At 37.3% G+C, this 25,453-nt stretch overlaps 1 protein-coding gene across 4 annotated transcripts in view; it reads right to left on the reverse strand.

Moving 5' to 3' along the window:
* FOXN2 (forkhead box N2) overlaps positions 8,255 to 25,453 on the reverse strand; it is a 68,338-nt gene continuing 51,139 nt past the window's right edge. For 3 of the 4 annotated variants that reach the window (XM_013987898.2, XM_003125154.6, XM_013987897.2), the window contains 3 exons: positions 23,089 to 23,153; positions 14,127 to 14,195; positions 8,255 to 12,666 (listed from right to left, as the gene is read on the reverse strand). In XM_013987898.2, coding sequence (XP_013843352.1) covers positions 12,143 to 12,666; positions 14,127 to 14,195; positions 23,089 to 23,153 — 658 coding nt within the window. In that variant the 3' untranslated portion in view covers positions 8,255 to 12,142. The remainder of the gene's footprint in view (positions 12,667 to 14,126; positions 14,196 to 23,088; positions 23,154 to 25,453) is intronic. The other variant, XM_021087542.1, reaches the window with a different exon arrangement.

Below are 25,453 nucleotides of genomic sequence, written 5' to 3' on the forward strand. Positions count from 1 at the left end.
TCACAGGTCTGTTCGAACCAAGTAGTGTCCTTATATAGGAAGTTTCCTCTCATTGCCTTTAAAAACACAGCTTAAAAAAATCTGCATTATTCACATTAGGCCTTTTGTCCAGAGATTATTGCCATATCAGCAACAAGAAGTCCTGACAGTGTGAGGGTTAAATGTTTGAAAATTCTCTTCCACTGAAGGCTGATCTTGTTGCCTAGTGACTGCTGTGTTGCTTGCTGCTGTCATTCACCTTATCTCCAGAGAGTTATCCCCCACTCTCATAAGGAAGGTTATGATTGGACAAAGGTGACATCATAGTATATAGAGGAACGGCATCTCTTTGTCAAGACGGCACCAATAAGATGACTCAAGAGTTGGTGGCCAAATGTTTTGGTTCCTTTGTTTTGTTTCTTTAATATACAGCTAACAAATTTGATGAAACATTTTCTTCTTTTCTTGCTGAGCCAATTTTGCAGGTGTTAGTAGTGAATTTTTACCCATCAAAATATTATTCCTTGAAAGCAAATGGATTAGCTTCACATCCATTTAATCAACACTAACCCTGCCAGAGCGTAACTCACCTCGCACCCTCCCTCTACCCCCTGCTGCCCCCCCAGCCCAAGTACTTGGTCAGCACTTGAGAAGCTGAATAGATTATAGGCAGAAAATGACTACCCAGAGCTCATTATCACATCGCTGGTTGCAGAGTGGAATTTCACACAAGGCAGGTTCTTCTGGTTCTTATCTGAGAAGTACCTAAAGTGGTTCCAAAGCATCAGTTTCAAGGGCAGCCTTGTAATAAGCCTTCAGTGCATATACATAAGTCATCAAAAAAGTTTTTAAAAAATCGATTAAAGTTGAAAGCACACCTACTTCTGAAATCAAGCAGTTGTAAAATATCTCACACGTTTTAGATAACAAACATAAGCTCTTTGATTAGTTTTAAAATTTACATCACACATGTTTGCACTGGTCTGATAGTCTTTATTTGGTCTGTTTTCACTGACATGAGCTACACACGTACTCTTAGATATTTCAGCCATTGAGCACGTTAGCTATGTGATTGGAGGGTCGATTGCAGATTCATCATGCTAGGCTGCTATATTAAAGCATCTGTTAAATGTGTTCCTTTCTTGGTAAATATTCAGTATACAGCATAGTCACAGCTGGTATAATTGGATAATTGCTTCCAATTAATGCTCTATTTCGAAAGCAGCAACTCCATATAAGGCTTAGAGTTGAGTTGTAACAAAGGCAATCTCCCCCTGGGAAACAGAAGAGAGACTGGGAATTCCTTTCTGCAGTTCTACTGGAAAGCAATTAGCAAGAGAGAGCCCTAATAAATTATATACAGTCCTAGTTTTACCTGCACTGATAAGGAATCTGTAGTGTGTCAGCTGAAATGTGTAAGTACACCACTGGCCTCCCTCAGAGCTGGCTGCAAGTATATGAATATTGCAATTTCTCATTTGCAGAATCAAGACTGTTGTTAAAGTGAATTAAATCTGACCATACATTTTCTGGAAAGAAGGTAAAGATGGTATTTACACAAAATCAAGTTACAGGGAAACACTTATTCTCAGAATTATCAGACACACTTAGGAAAAACCAATTTATAAATAATACAATTTCCTTTAAGAATTCAGATCGGTGGGTAAGTGAAGGCAGCAAATGGGTGGGAGTTCTTTTAAACGAAATCTTAATAGATGTGAGGGGAAAGTTCTGCTGCTGACATGGTTCCTGCTCATTTGACTGGAAGGATACCACACATCTAGGTTCTTCAAGTGTTTGCTTGGTAACAGGGAATTACGATGTTGCAGAGTAAATAGTGCCATAATTTGATCAAGATTCAGTTTTATATTTACTTTTACTCTACCTATTAAGAGCTCTAATACTGTAAACAAGATCTTAAGGGAATGCTTGAATTGCTTAATGGAAGCTCTCAGATCAGCTAATTATAAAATTATTCTTCTCTATTCCCTTAATGGCATAAAAAACTTGGATGGCTTAGATCCAATTACATTTAAAAGTAATAAATATGTGTTTTAATAGACTTCAGTAGTATAGCCTGACCTTTATATTAATGAGAAGAGGTAAGATTTTTACTCTCTGAAACAACTTGTTAATAAGATACAGTAATATATGTACCAGTTTAGAGGAATACCACTTCTTTCTTGACTTCCTGGATTATACATTTCTTGGTTTTAGAGTTATTTTGGCTTGAAGGGTAATTTTAACAGGTTCTAGAGTAGAGGATGTCCTGTTTTGTCAGAAGGTATTTAATTAAGAATTCAAGGAGTTCCCCTTGTGGCTCAGCAGAAACAAATCTAACTAGCATCCATGAGGATGCAGGTTCAATCCCTGGCCTCACTCAGTCGGTTAAGGATCCGGCATTGCCCTGAGCTGTGGCGTAGATCGCAGACTCGGCTCAGATCCCGCCTTGTTGTGGCTGTGGTGTAGGCCAGCAGCTACAGCTCCAATTCGACCCCTGGCCAGGGAAACTCCATATGCCACAGGTGTGCCCCCCTCCCCCCCAAAAAATAGAATTTGTATTCAAGATTTGCTATGGACAAACTCCAAATCTCAAGGTGGGGTAGCGAGCCTTAGAAAGTGTAATTGATTCCCTTACTCCCAGGTCTTGGATTCTAAATTCTTATCATGATGGCCACAGAACTCTGTGATATGGGCCCCGGAACCTGAATACTTCACAGGCCTTAGCCCCTACCAGAGCTTTGCATAGGATGCTCCAGGGAAATGGCTAGTCCTCTTGCTAATGCTATAAATACATTGAAGAGCTGCAGCCTCTACTTTAGCATTCACTGTTCCCTTCCTCTGGATATTTGTATATTGTCACTCCTGAACATCCTCCTAATCCCTGTTCAGAGCCACCTAGGTAAGAGGTCCTCCCCATCCACCCTATCGAAAATAGCAACTGTTGAGCTGCACCCCACAGGCCTGCAAGCCCTGAACATGCCCAGCTTCAAGACCAAAGAAAGAACCAAGAGTCAGCAAGAGAGACATCAATGGTTTAATGGAGAGGGGATCTTACATACCTGAAGCAAGGTCCTGGAGCGACACCCCACCGGGTGCAGGAGGTAGTGATATCTGGGGAGAGGGAAGTTACCAGTTATAGGGGGAATTGAGGTCAGGTAGGCTGATCAGTTACCAGGGAAACTAGCACCTCCCCCTTGATAAGCTATCATAGTGAAGATGTTCTGATCTAAAGATTAGAACAGTCACTAGCTGAGTCCAGGGGCAAGAACATAGGTGTTTAACAGATTAGACTCAACGATTAAGAGGGAAAGTCAGGTGAGTAGGGTGTGAGTGAGCCAGGGAATGGTCCAGCAGGGGATGTACAGAGAGCAAGAGAAGAACCATCTTGATTGCTGACCGTATAGGTATAGCAACTGTCACCTCTCCTCTTCTTCACTTGTTTTTCTTCATAGCATTTATCATTTCCAATGTTTTATTTCAAATTTTTATTGTGCCAGTCTCTTCTCAATAGAATGTAAACTCCGGGAAGGCAGATTTTCCTCTGTTTTATTCACTGCTGAACCACCAGGGCCTCAGCAAAGATTTGTTGAATAAATGAATGAAATGCCAAGCTTTCTTGTGCCTGGTTAGTCCTGTAAACTGGAGGTTGTAAAACTTGGTATTTGAAGCATAAATTTAGGAATCAAACTGGGTTTTCTAACCATTTACTAGCCAAGATAACCATTAGCAATTTAAGCTCCTTGAGTGTGGATTTCTTCATCTATAAGTAACATTTGCCACCTTAACCTCAGAGAGTTGACGTAAGGATTAAATAACATATCTAAGTGCATGCCATGCCTATCAAGTAACATAACATTCTAGATAATACCTTTCAAAGATTACGAAATCGAATTCAGGTAGTTCTTTTAAAAAAAAAAAAAAGCCCTTGAACTCCCAGCAGCTTGTTTTCCACACCCACTCAGCTCTTCTCAGAAACCTTTAAACATTTTTCTCCAATCCATCTCATCGCCTATATGTGAGTTATCCATCCAACTTGAGTTTTTACTCAACTCTCAGATCTGGAAGAAACAGAAGCTCTCGAATTTATTCCAACTTCTCATGGGTTCCCTACTAACAAACATTATTAACTCCCTTACTCTGCATTTCAAATAGGACAAATTACTTAGGATTTGCAAAAGCCAAGGAGTTTTCTCCCAATGTTTTTTAGTTCTCAAGCCACCACCCTACTCCCTCCACCCCCACCACCTCCACCCTCCCCACTTCCACACCTTGGCCCTAGGCTATCATTGACCTGCTTTCTGTCACTATAGAGCCCATTAATCGTTTCTAAAATTCCATGTAAATGGAATCACATAGTGTGTATTCTTTGTTTTTTCTTTATTTTTACCATCACTGGTGTGTATTGCAAGAAAACAGCACAGACTAACCTGGTTACCTTCACAGAATTTGGCAATGGTTCAAGACTGGTTAAAAAAGGATATTTTGTAATTCATCTTTAAGATCTATAGGGGAAATCTATAGATCTATAGATTCATTTTAAATCTATACTCTGGTAAAAAGCAGGTGATTCAGGGCCAGTTATCTCTTATTTTAAAATAAATTATTATTTTGGATGTTACTAAACTATGGAAAAAAATTTTTTTTTGAAAGTCTTAGACCCAAACTGTATCAAAATCCACTGAGAGAGCCTTGGATCCTGCCAGTTCATGGGTGGGACAGTTCTCAACATTCTGTGTATGACATCAAGAATTAAGAGTTAAACCCACTGTGGGCAAGTTCCCTTAGTGGCTCCGCGGTTAACCAACTCAACTAGCATCCATGAGGACTTGGGTTCAATCCCTGGCCTCGCTCAGTGGGTTAAGGACCCGGTCTTGCCATGAGCTGTGGTGTAGGTTGCAGACGTGGCTCGGATCCCATTGCTGTGGCTCTGGCTTAGGCCAGCCCCTACAACTTTGCCTGGACCCCCCCTAGCCTGGGAGCCTTCATATGCTGCGGGTGCGGCCCTAAAAAACAAACAAACAAACAAACAAAAACCCTATGGGGATCAAGACTGAAATAAAAGAAGCAGCACAGTGTTTGTAAAGTGTGTTTTCCTTCAAGTTCACAAAGGACAAGCCTGGACCCCCAACACCACGTTTTCAGAATTAGTTTTCACTGTCTCATTCAAGAGACACTCAGGTTTTTCCCAGTCTTACACTTATGTGCGCTCTGTCTCTCTATAAATACATTTTTTTTTTTCCTTTAAATGAAAGAAAAGATTTCCCACTGGCTGGCGGTGTGTTCGTCTTTCCAGCTCTACTGGGCAGTGACTGCATTAAAGACTCTGAGGAGGCCCAGGGCTCTGGGAGCCTCTGGCTGGTCCCTGGGCCGCACTGCTGGGGAGGCTGTCCTGCACCAGACCACTGGCCACTGCCTTCCTCCTCCTCCTGGGCCAGCGGGCCCTGATGGCCCAGGAAACATGACAGGGCAAAGACGCCCTGACCCACTGGCCGCTGTGGGGAGCTGAGAACGCCTGACCCTGCGCCCAGGCACCAATGCCTGAGAGTTAGGACATCTAGAATGTTACTCTACTCAGAGAGAAGGAAAAGCACAGGGTCCAGTGGAGACTTTTCTACAAAGGGCAAAACGCAGTGCTGAGGGGGCCCGAGTCACACAGGGAGGGTGTGGGCTCCAGGAGGGGGCCGGCCCGTGGGGGCAGAGCTGGGCTCCTTGACAAGGGCCGCTCTTGGAGAACCTGCTTTCCCAGGGGCCCACATGCGGGCCCACACATCCTTCAGCCTCCCTGTCTCCTTCCATGCTATGGGCTTCCAGGAGACTCAAACATCTACACCCCCCAGTTGGGGGTGGGTGCCGCGTCTTCAGGATGGGTACTCCTGCCTGCATCCATGCCTGGGACCTCACAATTCTGGGCAAAGTGGGGCCGGGGAGGTCACCCCAGCAGCACACAACAGGACTAGTGTCAGGGCCAATGCTGTGGCCTTCACTGCCCCACCTACGTGAGGCATCTGCCAGCTGTTCCTCTGAAGTGCTGCCCCCTGCCTTTAGGCTCTGGCTGGGAGGGCCTCTAGCTTCCTGGCATCCGGCTGGCACAGGATGCAGAACTGCGGGGGTGGTGGGGGCATGGGCGGGAATGGATGTAGGGGTTGAGAGAACTGGCCGGTGGAGACTTGAATAGACATTTTCCCAAAGACCTACAGATGTCAATAAACACTAGAAAAAATGCTCAACATCATTATCATGAAAATGCAAATCAAAACCACCAAGAGGTACCACCCTTCACATGTCAGAAAAGCTATTATCAAAAAGACAACAAATAGCAGGTGTTGGCAAGGCTGTAGATAAAAAGGAACACGTGTGCTCTTTGTGGAAATGTAAATTGGTACAGCTACTATGGAAAACAGCATGGAGCTTCCTCAAAATATTAAAAATAGAACGACTGGGAGTTCCTGTCCTGGCTCAGCGGTTAGAACCCGGTTAGCATCCATAAGGACGCGGTTTCAATTCCTGGCCTTGATCACTGGGTTAAGGATCTGGGGTTGCCATGAGCTTTGGTGTAGGTCCCAGACGCAGCTCAGACCCTGCATTGCTGTGGCTGTGGCCTAGCCCAGCAGCTACAGCTCCCATTGGACACCCTCTCTAGCCTGGGAACCTCCATATGCCATGGGTTGTGGCTCTAAAAAAACAACAAAAAACCCCACAACTACCATATGATCCAGCAATTCCACTTCTGTGTGTTTAGCTAAAGAAAACAAAAAATGCTAATTAAAAAAATTTCATTCCTGTGTTCACTGCAGCATTATTTACAGTATCCAAGATATGGAAGTAAACTAAATGTCCATCGATGGGTAATCTAGATGGATTTAGAGGGCATTGTGCTAAATGTAATCAATCAGAAGAAAGACAAATACTTATGATTTCACTTACATATGGAATCTAAAGAACAAAGCAAATGTAGCAAAACGGAAACAGACTCATAGATACATAGGATCAACTGGTGGTTGCCAGAGGGGAGGTGGGGTGGAAAAATGAGTGAAATAGGTGAGGGAGATTAAGAGGTACAAACTGTAGTTATAAAATAAGTCATAGGGATATAATGTACAGCATAGAGAACACAGTAGATAATATTGTAATTTGTATGATGACAGATGGGACAGATGGTACTGTGGTAATCATTTTGTAATGTATAAAAATATCAAGTCACCATGCTGTATACCTGAAATAAATATTGTAAGTATACTTCAAAAAATTTGTTCATCTAAGCTGTTGAATTTCCTGGCTCAAAGGTCTTAATGGTATTCTTTCATTATCCTTTTAATATCTGTAGGATCTGTCCTTATGTCTCATTTCATGTCTGATTTTGCTAATTTATGTTTTTTCCCCCATTAAGCTAGCTAGAGTTATAGCACTCTTAATGATCTTATAAAAAATGTTTCATATATTTTGTCCAGTTTTCTAGTTTCTTATAGAGGAGCTTAAATCTGGTCCTGTCACTTTATTATAGCTGCAAGTCAAAGTGTTAGGGGGGAACAAACACCTACTGAAGAGCATAGCACAGGAGACCTATTCAAAATCTTATAATCCACCCATAATAGGAAAGAATCCAAAAAATAGTATCTATCACTTTGAATCACTTTGCTGTAAACTTGAAACACTGTAAATCAACTACAATTTTTTTTTTTTTAAATGGGGAAAAAAGCTCATGGGATAAAATTGGGAAAAGAGAATCCCAATGTGTAAAGGTGATTTCTTAAACGGCATACACCTTCACTGGCTTCCCCAGGCACTTAAAAATAAAAAGGCCTACACGACAACGCCAGATCCAAGCTGCATCTGTGGCCTACACTGCAGCTTCCTGCAATTCCAGATCCTTAACGCATTGAGTGAGGCCAGGGATTGAACCCCCATCCTCAGGGATACTAGTAGGATTCTTAACCCACTGAGCCACAGCAGGAACTCCAAAATCTGAAATCTTTAATTTGACTCACATAGCTTTGCAAAGCCTGGCCCCATCTCTTTTGCTTTCTAAGACTAGCCTGTGATTTCACTGAAAATCTCATATTTTCTCCCATTACAGGGGTTCTAGTGAATGCTGTTACCCTTACCCAGAACAATTCACTTTCAATGATTAAGATGACATGTAAAAACCAGGAGAAACAACACTTTAAAAATTCTGAAATTCAAACTTTACCTTTCACCTGTATGACTCTGACTTTGTTAACACTGAAGTGCAAAGTTGCATTCAACCCCTGAAAGTACAGAGAACACACAGAAATGTTATAAAACAAAGTTTATTCTGTAATACTTTATCATAATGAATTGCATCTCTTTGGTAAAAATAAACTTTATAAACATTTTAATAATCAGAGATTAGATACAAAAACTAAACATTTGTTAAGTTGTTTTTAATATGAGCAAAGTCTGGCAACTGAGAAGTGGTTCACTTGGACTGGTCATCTACTGGCAGTTGTAACTCAAACTCAGGGAAATTTTATGCTACATTAGAAAAGAAGATAAGGACAGTTTAATAACTCAAATTTCTTCAATCAGAAAGGATTCTGACACTTTCATTAAAAATAAATAGTAGTTACAATGAATTGGCAAATTATACATTTTTATACACTACAGAATGGCAACATAATACTTTAAAATTAAGCACTTGTTTAATAAGAAATGTACAACAATTTTAAAAACAAGTTTTGACAATGGCACTGGCAGTTAGATGCAAAAAAAATGTGCTTTAAGAAAAAAATGGCAGGTATCACATTAAAATACTCTACTTTGTCTTTCAATAAATATTTTGGCTACATCATTAACATATTGAAACAAACTTTGTTTAAATCAAAGCTTACATAACGTTTCAAACTAACAAAAAACTATAAAATAGATGTAAACCAGAAAGCCTCAAATTTTTCTCAGTTAAATGCTATGGTCTTCACAAAAGGTTAAGTTACTGTAGTATTTAAAACAAGCTTTCACAGCTTTGTGAAGTATTCACACCCATTGCTTAAACTGCTGAGAAAGGCCTCCTGATCTACAAAGACACGCATATTCCCCCTTAACACTTTTTCTAGTTTTGAATTCGTGCTAACACATATTGAACTGATCACCTAGTATGACCCTTTACATAATGCCTCAGAAAGTAGCAAAAGAAAAAATTATACATTTTCTAAAGTTTACTATATACAAAGGAATCTGAGTCATGCTGGCTATAAAGAAGGACAGGAAAGGCTCAAAGGTGGAAAAAAGGAGGTGATCCACCCATAATTAGCTTTTCCATGAATTTAAGTAATATTGTCTCTGAACTTGAAAAGTAAAATGAAAACATGAACTAATTTAGTAATATATTGCACAAATAAATTTTAAAAATACATAGTCAAGAAACACTGATTCTATTTGAGATGTGAAAGATGAAGATTAATTGTGCCGAGTTAAAACTTTTACTAGGGATCTATACTGGAATTGGTTCTAAGAATTTATATTGATGCAAAGCAAATTATGTTAGCTTAAGTCAAGGTTTTAAAATATGTTGGGAAGTACATAACCTCTCTGGGATTGCCAAATTGTTTTTATTACCACAAAATTTGCTGGTAATATATTTTTAGAAATACAATTTCCAGTCCATGTGACTTGAAATGACTTTCCTTAATTAGCCATGTTTTTATCTCAACACACCTGAGGAATGGGATCATGTCATGTCTATGGAAGTAATTAAAAAGTTTCTTCCCCTTAAAAGTAACTGCCTTGGTAAACCAATACATGGAAAGTGATGCACTGAATTCTAATATAAGAATTCAATTTTTTAAAGAAGAATTCAATATAAAATATCATGTAACTTCTTCCTGTTAGTTTTTAGTGTGACAAATGTTTATTGGCCTTGTTAGTGATGAATATAACTTTTAAATTTATGGGAAGAGTACATGAAGAGGGAAAGTCAAGTTTAAAGAGTTATTGTTATTTACATTAAGACAAAAATAACTTTGAAGATCCCTGTTAGAACTAGGAACCACTCTTCCTTTCCCTAGCTTAGATCATTTTCCTTTACTTACAAAGACTAATTATCTAATGCACAGGTACTACAGAGAACATCTGTGGTAGAGAACTTCAGTTGAACAAAATAAATTGGAACCAGATCACTGAAACACTGTTAATAAGGTCTATTCAGATGGCCATGGTAAATAGCTTAAAAATATCTTGTTATTAAAATGATTTTATAATTTGTGTACTATTTATACTGTGGTAAAAGCAATTTTTGCTGTTATATTCACTGTCTATAGTAAAAGATGTTAATTTGGATTAGCCATTTTCTATAGTAGATGTGACATATATGAAGAACAAAAAATCCAATACCTCATTCTGCACACTTATGGACTATTTTTCATTATCAACAAATTGAAAAATTACTATTTTTCAACAGCACCGATTTTATTAATGTGGCTATCAGGTTCAATTACAATTAACATGGAAACAGGACAGATAATATTAATGTCGTTATCTTGGCTTAAAGTCTTGCAAATTGAAAAAGACATTTTTGTTATGCTTCTCATTTGACAGTTTTGCCCAAATAAATTCTACAAGTTAAAATAAAAATATTTGTCTCTTAAAAAAAAAAATCCAAGAAAAATTTTTATCATCATAGAAATAGCTAAGGTAACAAACCAAAATCCCGAGCCTGTGTGTATGTGTGTGTGTGTGTGTGTATGTATGTATATACATGAAATAATCAGAAAATGAAAACAAGGTCACTGTCTATGAAATAGTATATAGCATGAGATAAGACTGAACTTTTAAAAAGTTGATTTTGCTGATATAAAAAAATACAATGAATAAGTTTAGTTTTATTAATATCCGTTATTCTTTCTGAATGATATAATCAAACTATATAAATGATATGAAAAAATGTATCATACAAGCAGATTCATTCAAACACTTAAAAAGGCCTTAGTCAATACATACTTGGAACGGTAATGTAAAATCTTTTAGCATGGATTTAATGGCACATAATAGGTATTACACTGCCTCCTCAAAAGGGTGTAGTATATAATATTTAATTTTATACAAATTTTGAAATCCATGAAGGCATTTTGTCCACCTTTGTTAAATCCTTTAACTTAACTGCGTATACATACAAATTTAATTCATATAAAGCTTGGACAGAAGTCTTTTCCGAAATGATTTACCTTTATTTGTGGTGACATAAATAGTATGTATTCAAAATGTCAGTATTAGATTACACTCTATTTGTACTACAAGATTCTCAGAATGCAGTACATTTAACAAGCAAATGAAAGATCCTCTTATTGCAAAAGCTGTGTCAAAATGGGTGTTTACTACCTAACACACTCTATGGCTATATCCTCTCACTGGATAATTTCTCAATAATAAAGACAGCTAGTGGCTAAAATTTAAGCAATGACTACAAAGCACTATGGGAAAGAACAAATGGCTCCAATAAATGTTATTCAATATCTGGAAAGGTAAAAAATTTCAAAGATAATATTGTAATAGGAATTGGAGTGCCCTCAGATGAAATTACAACAAAAAATTGCCTTTTCTAAATCTTAGAATTTTTTGGTATACTCTCTGCCTAGGTATCCAAAAGAACTTTCTAGACATATAGGATCTTTTCCCATTTATATTCAACTTTGTTCATGCATCAAAAAAAAAAAAATTAAAAACAAAAACTAAAACAAAAAATTCAAATCTCATTCTACTGAATTGCATGTGTCAAAGAGTAGTATGTGAGAAAGACAGCAGCAAAATTTTTAGCTGGATCCGCAACTGCAGTTAATTACAGACTGGAAAAGAAAAATATGTTATAGAGTTGCCCATTCTTACATTTTGACATTAATAAAATAAAAGATTTTTCCTACAAGTTTAAGACAGAGGCTGGGGATTTTTTTTAATACGAAAATTTCCAAATCTTGGAAACACTTATAAAATTTATGCTTTTAGGACTTCGCATCATATTTATGGTTGGGCATGATCCTTAATAGCAATTATTTAATAAAAATTAAAAAAAAAACAAAAATGTTTTGAAATAAACATTTAGCACCCCTCCCCCCAACCCAAAAGAAAACCATTATGGCTTTGATATCCCTTGAAAGAATTAAGTAGAAGAGTATTGCCACATTTTAAAATAATTTAACACTAATAAGTATTTCTACTTTTTCCGCTGCTTTTGATTTTGTGTCTTTGCAGTACTTATTAGGGAGCCTAGACATGTACGAATTCCAGCAAGGTGAAGCAAAGATCCAGCTGCCTCTTTGAGCTCCTCATCAATTTCTTGACATGACTGTTTTCGAATCTTCTTGCCTGGCTGCCCCTTTTCAGAGGTATCTGCACAAGCCTGTGAGGCATAGCCACTGTCTCCAAGAGGATCATCTTCATAATCAACGTCTGTATCTTCTTCACTGTGAAATCCTTCACTGCCATCACTTCCTACATGGTTACTCTTTGGGATAAATTCATATACCTCATCCACAGATGACAGGGAGGACACACTAGACCTGGATGCACAACGCTGTGCTGCCATGCTACTTGCACTGTAATTGTGGTCTTCTTTTGGATCAGTGCTGGTGGCCAGAGAATCACTCTCGTGTAATCGCACAGCGCTGGAATGACTGAATGCACTGCTGTAACTCCTCTTTTTCTGCATTGCTGTTTTAAGAGGAAGAGGCTTCTCACCTGTGGAAAATAAAGCTTCCATCAATAAATCAAATACCTTTGATTACAGAAATAGGCCATTTAGAACTACTATATCACTCCTGAATAAGTGCATTAGATAGGTAATGTTTTGTGGGTTTCAAAACTTTACACAGACCACATTGTCCTGCAGGCATTAATTTGAAACATTTTTTAAATCACTTAATGGTATGTCTTAACATTTCCATGGAAAATATAATTTGAGTTGCTTGCACAGAACACCTTAATATCAATGTGGCACCGTTGAGCTAGTGATTTCCTTATTGATATTTAGGCTGTTACCAATTTTTCACTATTACAAATAATACTGCAATGAAAATCCTTCTATGTGCCTTTTCTTACACATGTGTAATATTTTTTTTCTAGGAGAAATAACAAGAAATAGAATTACTACGTAAAAAAGAATATATATTTTAAAATATAATTGGTATTTCCAAATTGCTCCAATACGGTTGTTCCAATTATATAACTAGGTATGATAATACCTAGTTACTACACTTCATCCCTAATATTATCAATCATTTTAGTTTTTCATAATCTCATGGACAAAAAGATAGTATCTCAATATTGTTTCATTTTGCAGCTTCTCTAGAAATCAAGGAGATGGTGTCCATTTATGAATTTCTTCCTCTGAGGATTAGCTATTCATATATTTTGCTGACTTTTCTGTTGAACTGTTTTCTTATTTCTTACTTACGATTCTTAAAATATACATATGTATACCCAATATTAATCCTCTGATATATATAAATATGTTCCCCTATTGTTAAGCTTGTATTACTTTTCATAATTTACTTGGGTTTTCTTTTTTGGACTTTGTATTCTGCATCTCAAAGAAGGATTTTCCTAGTTCAAGGTTATAAATACACTTTTCTATGTATTCTTATTTATAGCTTTCATTTTTACTTTTAAATCTTCCAGCTTTATTTCTAATAAACATGCTATTTATTTCTTCTTTTCTAGGTCAATGTAACAAGATTTATCACAGCACTAAACTCAATCATTCAATTCCTCACATTTATAAATTAATAGAAATATAACAGAAACTAAGTTATTCAGATGAAAACAATTTAGTCAGAACAAAGTAATTTTGTATGTAACATTGAAATACTTTACATTCTAAATGACACACAAAAATATATTTTAAAAAGAAAAGCACAGGAGTTCCCATCATGGCTCAGAAGAAACGAATCTGACTAGTAATCATGAGGATACAGGTTCGATTCCTTGGCCTCGCTCAGTGGATTAAGGATCTGGTGTTGCCCTGAGCTGCAGTGTAGGTCACAGACATGGCTTGGATCCCACATTGCTGTGGCTGTGGTGCAGGCTGGCAGCTACAGCTCTGATTCGACTCCTAGCCTAGGACCCTCCGTATGCCATGGGTACGGCCTTAAAAAAACAAACAAACAAAAAAAAAGAAAAAGAAAAGCATGATTGCTTACACTCTAAAATTCCTTGTTCTATAGAAGTATTTAAAAGCATCATTGCAGTGGCAGCATCAATATCAGATTCTGAAAAACGAAGAGTAATAATATTAATTCTTTTTACAAAAGAGAGGCTATTGTAAGTATTTGCATATATCCAAGGATAACCAACATTAAGGTTTAGGTGTATTTGTTACTTAAAAACACACATAATATTTACTATATTATATACACACACATATAAAGACATACACACACACACAAGTATACACACTAAATAAAATGAAACATTATTTTGCAATCTGCTTTTGTTCACTTAAAGTTGTATAAAGGAAAACTGAGAGGTACTAGAGATAATGAAAGTTCTCTTCTTTAATTATTCACAGTGAAAATAAGAACCTGACCTGAATTTTAATAAAGACTGCCCTTAAATAGATTAAAGCAGCCAAGAACACACAAAAATATTAGTAGTGTCATAATTATATAGAAGTCTACAAGTACTATAGATTTATGTAATACTCAAGAGCTCAAACATAACTGTAGATACTCATAAGAAAAACAGGCTTTAAAAGGCAGGTAAAAGAGTTCTGGTTGGAGTTCTTGTTGTGGCTCAGTGGAAAGCGAATCTGACTAGGATCCATGAGGACGCAGATTCGATCCCTGGCCTCGTTCAGTGGGTTAAGGGTCCGGCACGCTGTGAGCTGTGGTGTAGGTTGCAAACGAGGCTCAGATCTGGCGTTGCTGTGGCTGAGCTGTAGGCCAGGGGCTACAGATCCTATTTGACCCCTAGCCTGGGAACCTCCAAATGCTGTGGGTGCGGCCCTAAAAAAGACAAAAAGAGTTCCTGGTTGTGATTCATCAGGTTAAGGACCTGACACTGTCTCTGTGAGGATGTGCATTTGATCCCTGGCCTGTGGAGTAGGCCCCAGATGCAGCTCTGATTAGACCCAGATCAACCACTGGCCTGGGAATTTTCATATGCTGCAGGTGTGACCATAAAAAGAAAAAGCTGGTAAAATCAGCAAGTTTTATTCCAGATGTCATTATGCTCTGATATCTACTCATACTTAAGTTTTTCTCTGTCTTAGAGATCTGTTAGTCTGAATTGTAACTGAATAAAAGTGGCATAATCTAAAATATGAAGGAAAAGGTAGAAAATGTTTATAAATTTTAGATTACAATAGATAGGTTTAAAATAAGACTCAACATATAAACCTTCCATTTCTGTCTCAAAGATGAGAAATTTTTATTATCCCAAAGTTTTGAATTTTATTTATAATACCTAATTATAAAGTTATTTTAGATAATAAAGCAATGAGAATATTGACTTGTTTTCTCCTAATCTTGACCATAAACTCTGTGAAGGAAGAAAATATTGTTATTGACCTTATGAACAGACTTTAACAAATCAGATGATTGTTGCTATGAGGGAGCACATAATACTATATATACTCTTTTCCCTTAAATGTGATCTCATAAACCAGTTTCTAGATAAATGTCTTCCCAATTAGACTATTAGCTGTCTTATCTTCCTTAAGATAGGAATCATGTATTATCCTCTATGTACCATGATGCCTGGAACAAACAATAGTTCCTTGATAACTATATAAAGAATATATATTACATCTTTGCCCTCCCTCCTTTTCCTTAGATTAAGCAATTATCACCAAATTACTAACAATGAATACCCTGCATGTTCCAAGTATTATTTTTTTTGGTCTTTGTAAGGCCCCACCCACGGCATACGGAGGTTCCCAGGCTAGGGGTTGAATCAGAGCTGTAGCTGCTGGCCTACACCACAGCCACAGCAATCCAGGATCTAAGCCATGTTTGCAGCCTACACCCCAGCTCAAGGCAACGCCAGATTCTTAACCCACTGGGCTAGGCCAGGGATCGAACCCATGTCCTCATGGATGCTAGTCAGGTTGGTTAATCACTGAGGCACAATGGGAACTCCTTTTTTTATTTCTTTGTCTTTTGTTTTTTATTTCAAGTATTATTAACTCACCTAATTCTCAGTTTATGACGTGGGTACTGTTAGTATCTCCACCTTAAACATGAGAAAATGGGAGTTCCCATCGCGATGCAGCAGAAACAAATATGACTAGGAACCATGAGGTTGCAAGTTGGATCCCTGGCCTCGCTCAGCGGGTTAAGGATCTGGCACTGTGTCCATGCATGCAGCAGTTTTTGGCTGTGCCCATGGCATGCAGCAGTTCCCAGGCCAGGAACTGAACCCATGCCACAGCAGTGACGACATGGGATCCTTAACCGCTAGGCCACCAGGGCACTCCTAATACAACAGATAAACTCTTTTCTTTAGGCTACTGTATGTAGTTTGTTTCTCATTTAAGAATTCCTCTGGAGTTCCTGTCATGGTTCAGTGATAACAAACCCAACCAGTATCCATGAGGATGCGTGTTCCATCCTTGGCCCAATCAGTGGGCTAAGTATCTGGCATTGCCATGAGTTGTGGTGTAGGTCACAGACGTGGCTCAGATCCCATGTTGCTGTGGCTGTGGTATAGGCTGGCAGCTGTAGCTCCGACTAGACCCTTAGCCTGGGAACCTCTACATGCCTTGGGTGCAGCCCTAAAAAGAAAAAAAAAAAAAAAAAAAAAAAAAAAAAAAAAAAAAAAAAAAAAAAAAGAAAAAAAAAAAAAAAGGGATGAGCAAATGGACAAAGAGTTGGCCCCTGGGAACAACAGAGATGGAATTTAAACCTGAGTAGTCTACCTCCAGACCCCAGGCCTTCAATTTGTACTCTATCATTATCCCTTAAAACTTACTAAGCATACATAATTAGGGTAGGAAATTTTGTAGAAAATTACAGAATGTACTAGAAATTCTCTATTCTGTTATTCATTCAATAAATGAAGTATCCCGTTATAAACCTGACATCATTCCAGGCTGTGAGAATATAGCAGAAAACAAAATAGGAAAACTCCTAACCTCTTAGAACACAAAGAAATAAAGAGTATATCAAAGAGTGACAAATACTACGGAGAAGAAGTAAAAGGGAAAGGAGTGAGAGAATGTGCAGAAGGGTGCTTACAATTTTCATATAGAGGTTAGGGAAGGACTAAAGGTGAGGTAATAGTTGAGCAAAGACCTCAGGGAGGTGAGAGAATGAAGCCACACAGATAGCCAAAGGAAAAGCATTTCAAGCAGAAAGAATAGCAAGTGAGAAGAATTTGGATCAATGATTCCCACGTGCCACAGCCATGGAATCTAGCAAAACAAAGACTTCTTCAATTCCCATTATTTTAGGATGAGATCTGACTACAATATGAAGTTCAACATTCTAACGTTTTTGAAAAAAAGAAGGTACAGTTCAAGTCCATATTGTATCTCTGTGTGAACTGGAAAAAAAGCAACTTGCCTCCAGGTGAATGCTTCCCTGTACCAAGGCACACAGCTTGAGAACTGGAGTGTGGGCTGATTTCAGAGCCCACTCATTGCCTTAGCCAGGTGTCCTTGTGCAGGGCACAATTTGCATGGCATTTTATAAAAGCCCTAACAGAGAAATTCATGCTCCATGGAAGTTTTCCTTTAATAAAAAGAAATCTACCTTGTTTCAAATTTTATTTTAAAAGAGGCAAGTGGTGGTGAGGGAGAGTATCTAATACTGAAATGCATTATAATAAGGAAACAATTTTAGGACATTTATTAATCTTATAAATGAAGCACCTATAAATTTTTTTTTTTTTGCTTTTTAGGGCCATACCTATGGCATATGGAGTTTCCCAGGCTAGGGAATCAGAGCTACAATTACCGGCCTATGCCACAGCCACAGCCACATGGGATCCGAGCTGTGTCTGCAACCTACACCCCATCTCAGGGCAACACTGAATCCTTAACCTACTGAGCGAGGCCAGGGATTGAACCTGAAACCTCATGGTTCCTAGTCGGATTTGTTTCCACTGCGCCACTATGGGAATTCCAAAACATTCCTAATAAAAACCAGTATATCTCTATAGATAGTATATCCTAAAAGTTAATGTATCCCTAAACTTGACCTCTTAAATTTCCATTACAATTCAAGGAGTCATATTTCTGGAATACAATACCTAAAACTAAAGATAACCGATTAAGACTTATCTGGACAAACCAAGAAATCTGCATGAATACTTTTTTTTTTCTTTTCTTTTTGGTTTTTCTAGGGCCACACCCTCAGCATATGGAGGTTGCCAGGCTAGGGGTCTAATTGGAGTTGTAGCTGTCTGCCTACAACACAGGCACAGCAACACCAGATCCAAGCCTCGTCTGTGATCTACACCACAGCCCATGGTAACGCTGAATCCTTAATCCACTGAGTGAGGCCAGGGATCGAACCTGCAACCTCATGGTTCCTATTCAGATGTTTCCACTGCGCCACAACGGGAACTCCACCATTTCTTTTCTTAAAATAATAACAAAACTAGGCACTTATTTCTATAAGAGTAGAATGATAGGAAAACTCTTCCTTAAATATATTTATATCTTGTAGGAATTTGTTACAGCCAAATTAATTTGAATTCTCCCACATGAAATTAACTTCATGAAACCAAAAACTTCTTTGCAAAAGGATTTTATCTACATCTGATTTGTTTAGTTTATAATATTTGCTAAGTATGTTTCCCACAATATCTTACCAATTAATTCAAAAAAGTTTAACTTCGGTGTTAAAATATGTGCTAGAGAAAAGACCCTAAATACTTGGTAATCAAGAATGCCTGATTGGAGTTCCCGTCAAGGCACAGAGGAAAAGAAATCTGACTAGGAACCATGAGGTTTCAGGTTCGATCCCTGGCCTTGATCAATAGGTTAAGGTCCTGTGGTGTAGGTCGCAGCTGTGGCTCAGATCTGGCGTTGCTGTGGCGTAGGCTGGCAGCTGCAGCTTCAACTGGACCCCTAGCCTGGGAACCTCTATATGCAGAGTGTGTGGCCCTAAAAAAAAAGCCCCCCCCCCCGCCCCAAGAGAATGCCTGATTATCAATGATTTGTCCAAAGTGCAATCTTGAACTTCTTGGAAAGAAAACTGTCTGTGTAGACTTTACAATTTTTTTTTTATAGTTCCAGATTGGTTTTGATATTAAAACTAAACTTTGTTTTTAATAATTAAGAGTATTAGCTTTATTATGTAGCATATTCAGTTCATGAAGAATGAAAATTTGGTTCTTTCACAAAGTCTTTTGTATGTTTTCTCTGACACTATTTCAGTTAATCCAATCAATTCAGTTCCAGCTTAAAGTCACTGATCATTAGAGCCATGAGAGGCTTCCAGTGAGTTAAACAACAACAACTTAGTTAAAAGTCACATTATTTCCTTTTGTATCTATCCTTCATAGTTCTGACTGGAGTTCAAAATATGCTACTGGTTTAATAACTGGTTCAACTTAGCCTAGAAGCTAAAAAATTAACAGCAATAATTTGAGAAAAAAATTAGAGAGGCATTAGTTTATGTGAGAGTGAGAGTTATAATAAGACAAATAAGTTTGTTTTCTGATTCTCAGTCCATTTGCTTAAGGAATGATATGAGAACCACAGAGGCAGAATTATCAGCTAGTTATAAGCTAGGTATAATAGGATTTACTGCCTCTATCAAAACCAATATACACATTTACAAAGCATTCAAACAGAGAAGCTGTTTCTTGTGATTCTTTGAAGTAGTAGGAGAGTGCTGTCAATACATTACCAATACTTAAAGCTGTTTGAACCATTAGTTTACTTTCATTTCAATTAATATACACATTATGCTAATTTGTAACCTTAAATTTAAATTTAGGTTTGCACTTAACTCTCTAACTTCATCATTAGCTGTCTAAATTTTTTATCTGCTTGTAGTATGCTAGTGCTTAAATATAAATACTAAAATTTACTAACTATAATAAAGTTCCATTTTTGTCTTCTTTGTTTCACTGAGGTACCCTTGGTGCCTAAACAGTGCCGAGCACACAAGTGCGCTCAATAAATATTTTTAAACAGATGAATTTACTCCAAACCCACACCAAATAAAAATACTGACAAAGAGGTTTTGTTTTGCTACCTTAGTATGTGATTCCCATGCCTCCTGTTGCTCACTATACAGTAGTGTAACACAGATATTAGCAAGGTGAGGAAGAGAGACAACTAGACTTCAAAAAAAAGATGATTCTATGAAGTGACAGATGTATCTTATATTGGATTCTAATATTGAAGCCCAAGAATGATATTTCAGCAATCTTTACAAAATACAAAACTGACAATGCTTCAAATCATTCTTTAGAGACCTTCTGCAGTTTCCCCGCCCCTGACAAGTCTCATATCTGATAGGAGTGCAGGCTGTGAAGTCAGAGGTCCTTCTGTATCAGTAATTGTGTGACCTTGAGAAAGTTACTTAATCTCTCCAAAGTCTAGTTTCCTTATTTATGAGAAAGCAGCAATACCTCAAAGCGTTGCTGTAAGGATTATGAAATAACCCATGCAAAAACATCATAGTCAGGAGCTCAGTGAAAACTAACGTTATAGGGAAAGTTCAAACTCATTACGCTAAATAAGCTCTCCTAGATTTGGCTAGTGCCTGCTTACACTTGTTCATGTACCTTGCCCACACTGAACAATGTCATCTACGTTACTGGACTAAAGCTACCTGGCCCTCTTCTATGCCCTTAGGTTTCAGCCATATTTATCAACTTGCAGTTCCCAGCAACCGTCCTTCACCAAACCTCTACCCAAGGTTAAGAATTCTCCCAACTTTTGAGGCTCAGCTCAAGCATCCCACTTTCTTCTCTAAGAGGGCTTTCCTGACCTATGCTAAGCTTAATTTGCTACCCACTTCCTTTTTTCCCAGTATACTCTGTATACTTCTAGTCAAGCTTCTTCAATTAAACGGTATGTTTTCTGAGAGCAGGGCCTGGGTCACTTTCATCACTGCATATCCTAAAGCACCCAGTTCAGAGCTTGCACAAGGGAAGAATTCAACAATTACTTGTAGAATAAACAACTGAATGCTTAATGGATTTATTGTTGTATTTTTCAAACTTTTCTCTAGAAGTAATACCAAGAGTTATAAAAAGCAAGTTTCAAAGAAGTTTATGAATATGTGCTAGAGCAACCTGACTTAAATATAAATTTTCTGAAGTTTTTGAGTGCTATTAGGTTTTTCTCTTATAACTCACAAGCATTTCGTATGCTATTCCAGGACTGACTTGCCTTTGTTTTAACCTAGAATACCAACCACCTCCTCCACCATGTTAACTATTACTAGGGGAACAGGCCTAAGACTCACAATTATAGAGATGGAGGGAAGTAAGGTGTGAGTAGCATTGGAGAGAGGATGGATAATATGTATAACTCATTAGATGAAGGAGAAGTAACCATACTCTAGTTGTGGAAGCTTCTCCACAAAGGAAGAAGCAGAATTTGGTTAGAATAAGAGCAAAAGGAAATTCTAAATAAGCTGCAGAATTCAAAAGAGAAAATGTTCTCAAAACGTGTGTATGAACTTAGCTTCAATGACTAAGGGTCAGAATACTGAGGTAACAGAAAGATAAAGGAAGTTTCAGCAATACCTAAAGTAAAGAGCAAGCATATGTACCCATGCGGGTAACAGGAAAATGGATACTTGCCTTATGGTAAGTCACAACATTATCTGAGGCCGACTCCCAACTCCTTTCTTTGCAGAGATCTCTTGAGCTTTTTCACACTCATTTCCTTCCTTATTTTTACAGACCATCATCATGCTGCTTCCTAGGCTTGGCTCAACGTAGTTACAAAGAACCAAAATGTCTCTGATACATAGAAAGGCTTTTGGTATGATACTTTCTATTTTTAAAGGTCATAGAAATGTCTGGAGGCTCCAAAGCAACAATGCCAGGAAAATTTACGTTAATATACCACTAACCTATAACATTAACTATGAGTAGAGAGAAAAAACCACTAATTCAGAATTTTGGTCTACTTTTGAAAAGTCTACAAAATTCTAAAAATTAACTCATTGCTTTCCTCCTAAATTATAGTTCCTTATACTTAACCTATTAAAGAAATATGTAAAACCATCCCTAAATCAAAGGCCACACGAAAACAGGCAGCAGGATAGATATGGACTATGGGCCATAGTTTGCCAACCTCTATTCTAGTCTCAGACGGACTTGACAAGATAATTCTCTCCCGATGGCATAACTAAGAAATATTTCCCTATTTTCAAGGAAAAGTATACATAAAAGGAAATGAAAACAGGAATATTAAACAGTATACACAGTATAAGCCCAGTATTTGAAGAAAAAGTATGTGCAGAGGGTAAGGGGTATATATGCATGCATGCAAACATATCTACTCATGTATAAGGCATAAAAAAGACCAAAGCAATTACATCAAAATATTAGCAGAAGAGGGGCAGGTGATTAAGAGGTACAAACTATAATGTATAAAATAAATAAGCTTCAAGGATATATTGTACAATATAGGGAATGTAACCAATATTTTATATTAACTATAAATGAAGTATAAAACCTTAAAAAATTGTGGATCATTATGTTATACACCTGAAATTTATATAATATTGTACATCAAGTATACCCCAATTTAAAAAAGTTAACAGCAGAATACAGGGTAAGTTTTATTTTCTTTCATATAAATGTTTTTCTTTTTCAAATCTTCTACAATGACCATATAATATTTTGTAATTAGAAAATAATTGGAGTTCCTGTTGCAGCTCAGTGGTAATGAACCTGGCTAGCACCCATGAGGACATGGGTCTGATCCCTGGCCTTACTCAGTGGGTTAAGGATCTGGCGTTGCCATGAGCTGTGCTGTAGGTTACAGACTTTGCTCGGATCTTGAGTTGCTGTGGCTGTGGCATAGGCTGGCAGCTGCAGCTCCGATTTAACCCCTAGCCTGGGAACTTCCACATTCCACGAATGCAGGCCTTAAAAAAAAAAAAAAAAAGAAAGAAAAGAATTAAACAAAAATTCTGATTTTGACCTGAGGTTTTATAATTTAAAAACTGATCTTTCACATACCTTTGAGAGTTCGCACCTGGTTCTGCTTGAGTACAGAGCTTAAGTAGTGAGGTGATAAAGAACCACTGAAAAATAGAAGTAAGTTACTTGTAAAAATCTTTATTTCACATTTTAAAGAATGTGGTTGCAAATACAACTAAACTGTACAATAAAAAATACAAACTATTTTTATCTGTTTTTCTTTGCTAGTACTTTAGAAAGAGTCTGCCAAAGCAGAAAGAGCATAAGACCGAGGTTTAAATCAGAACTATTTGGACATTCTTAGGCAAAATAATTAATGTCTTAGTTTCTTCATTTGTAAAACAGGAATCATTAAACCTCCCACATAGGATTGCTATGATAATTAAATAAGAATAATGAATTTTAAATGGCTGTAACTACAATAAGTAATAGTTACTGTCTGATTTGGTACTGCATGTCTAAGTTTGATATGATATTAATACAGGTGTTACTACAGACATGAAAGTGTTTATCAAAACAAATGTTTAAGGAAGACTGTATAGTCATGACAAAAAAACACATAAGTTTCTGATTTAATTAATAATTATCAAATTAAACTTTCTATATTTATGAAGATATCAGTACATACATTTTAATTCCCCAAATTAAAACATTCTGGGGACAAACTACTTCTTTTCTTTGAAATTTGTGGTAAGTATAAAAAAGATCTGTTTTGTTTTGTTTTTGTCTTTTTAGGGCCGCACCCATAGCACACAGAGGTTCCCAGGCTAGGGGTCTAATCAGAGCTGTTGTTGTGGTCGGCCTACAACAGAGCCACAGCAATACCAGATCCTTAACCCACTGAGCAGGGCCAGGGATAGAACCTGCAACCTCATGGTTCCTAGTCAGATTTGTTTCCACTGTGCCAAGGTGGGAACTCCAAAGATCTGTTTTTTGTTTTTCATTTTTTCATTGTTTTGCTAAGTTAAAAGTCTATTTCCAGTCACAGTTTTACATAAATCATAGCTCATTTCTTCCTCAGACTTACCAATTAAACACAAAGCTATGTCAGCTGCAACTGTCGTTTGGCCAAACAATGACAAAGAGAAAATGTTTCTTAAAATATTAAGGCAATGTTTTAAGTCAAAGATTAAAACCTTTATACTGTTGTTTTATCTACCTATCTTTAAACTACAAAATCATCTCTAACACGTAAACATGATAAAGCCAAAAAATATAAACATGAAAGTGATCATATAAAAGGCACAGGAGAGTGTGTTTTTGACAATATCCAAAGAAGAGTGCCAATTCTCTCATTTAATTTGTTTTTGTTTTTTTTTTTTTTTTTTTTTTTTTTTGGCCATGTCCAGGCATATGGAAATACCTGGGCCAGGTATCAATTCCATACCACAGCTGTGAGGCAAGCTGCTGCAGTGACAACAGTAGATTCTCAATTAGGTATGTCACCATTTAATTTTTAATAAAACATTAACATCACTAATAAAACATGAAAGGATCATCAGCAGAACTTACCATTAGTTCCTTAATTGTTATTATTTTTAACTAGGACACCTCATAAGCACCAACATTAACTAATAAAGATGGTATCATTTCCAAACAATGAGAATATAAATTCTGATAACATCTTTTTTAGATTTCATTTCATAAGGATAAACCAATTCTTGCTACAATGATCCTTCTAATCCAATACAGTAAATAAACTTAAAATCTCAATAACTATATATATTACTGGCATTTCAACTTTAGTCTTACTAATTTTTTTTTTTTTTTTTTTTTTTTTTTTTACTGTATCTCAGCTACAATTACTCCTCTAAAAGTTATCTAATACTTTAAGAAATTAAACACTATAGGAGTTCCCATCTTGGCACAGTGGAAACGAATCTGACTAGGAACCATGAGGTTTTGGGTTGGATCCATGGCCATCCTCAGTGGGTTAAAGATCCGGTGTTGCCATGAGCTGTGGTGTAGGTCCCAGACATGACTCAGATCCCACGTTGCTTTGGCTCTGGCGTGGGCTGGCAACAACAGCTCTGATTAGACCCCTAGGCTGGGAACCTCCATATGCCCCAGGTGTGGCCCTAAAAAGACAAAAGACAAAAAAAAAGAAAAAGAAATTCAACACTATAGGAAATGGTGAAAATTGTTGCAACTGGGAGTTCACTCTTTCTCCCTATTTTTATGTTTCAAAATTTCCATTTATTATTTTATTAAACAGCTTAAAACTTAAAAATATCACCCATTATAGATTATCCTTAAAAGTATTTACCAAAAAAAAAAAAAAAGAGAGAGTTCCTGTCTTGGCTCAGTGGTTAACAAACCCAACTAGTATCCATGAGGATACAGGTTCAATCCCTGGCCTTACTCAGTGGGTTAAGGATCCGGCATTGCTATGAACTGTGGTGTA

The sequence above is a fragment of the Sus scrofa genome, chromosome 3 (genome assembly GCF_000003025.6).
Source record: "Sus scrofa isolate TJ Tabasco breed Duroc chromosome 3, Sscrofa11.1, whole genome shotgun sequence".
In the NCBI taxonomy this organism is placed as follows: Eukaryota; Metazoa; Chordata; class Mammalia; order Artiodactyla; family Suidae; genus Sus; species Sus scrofa.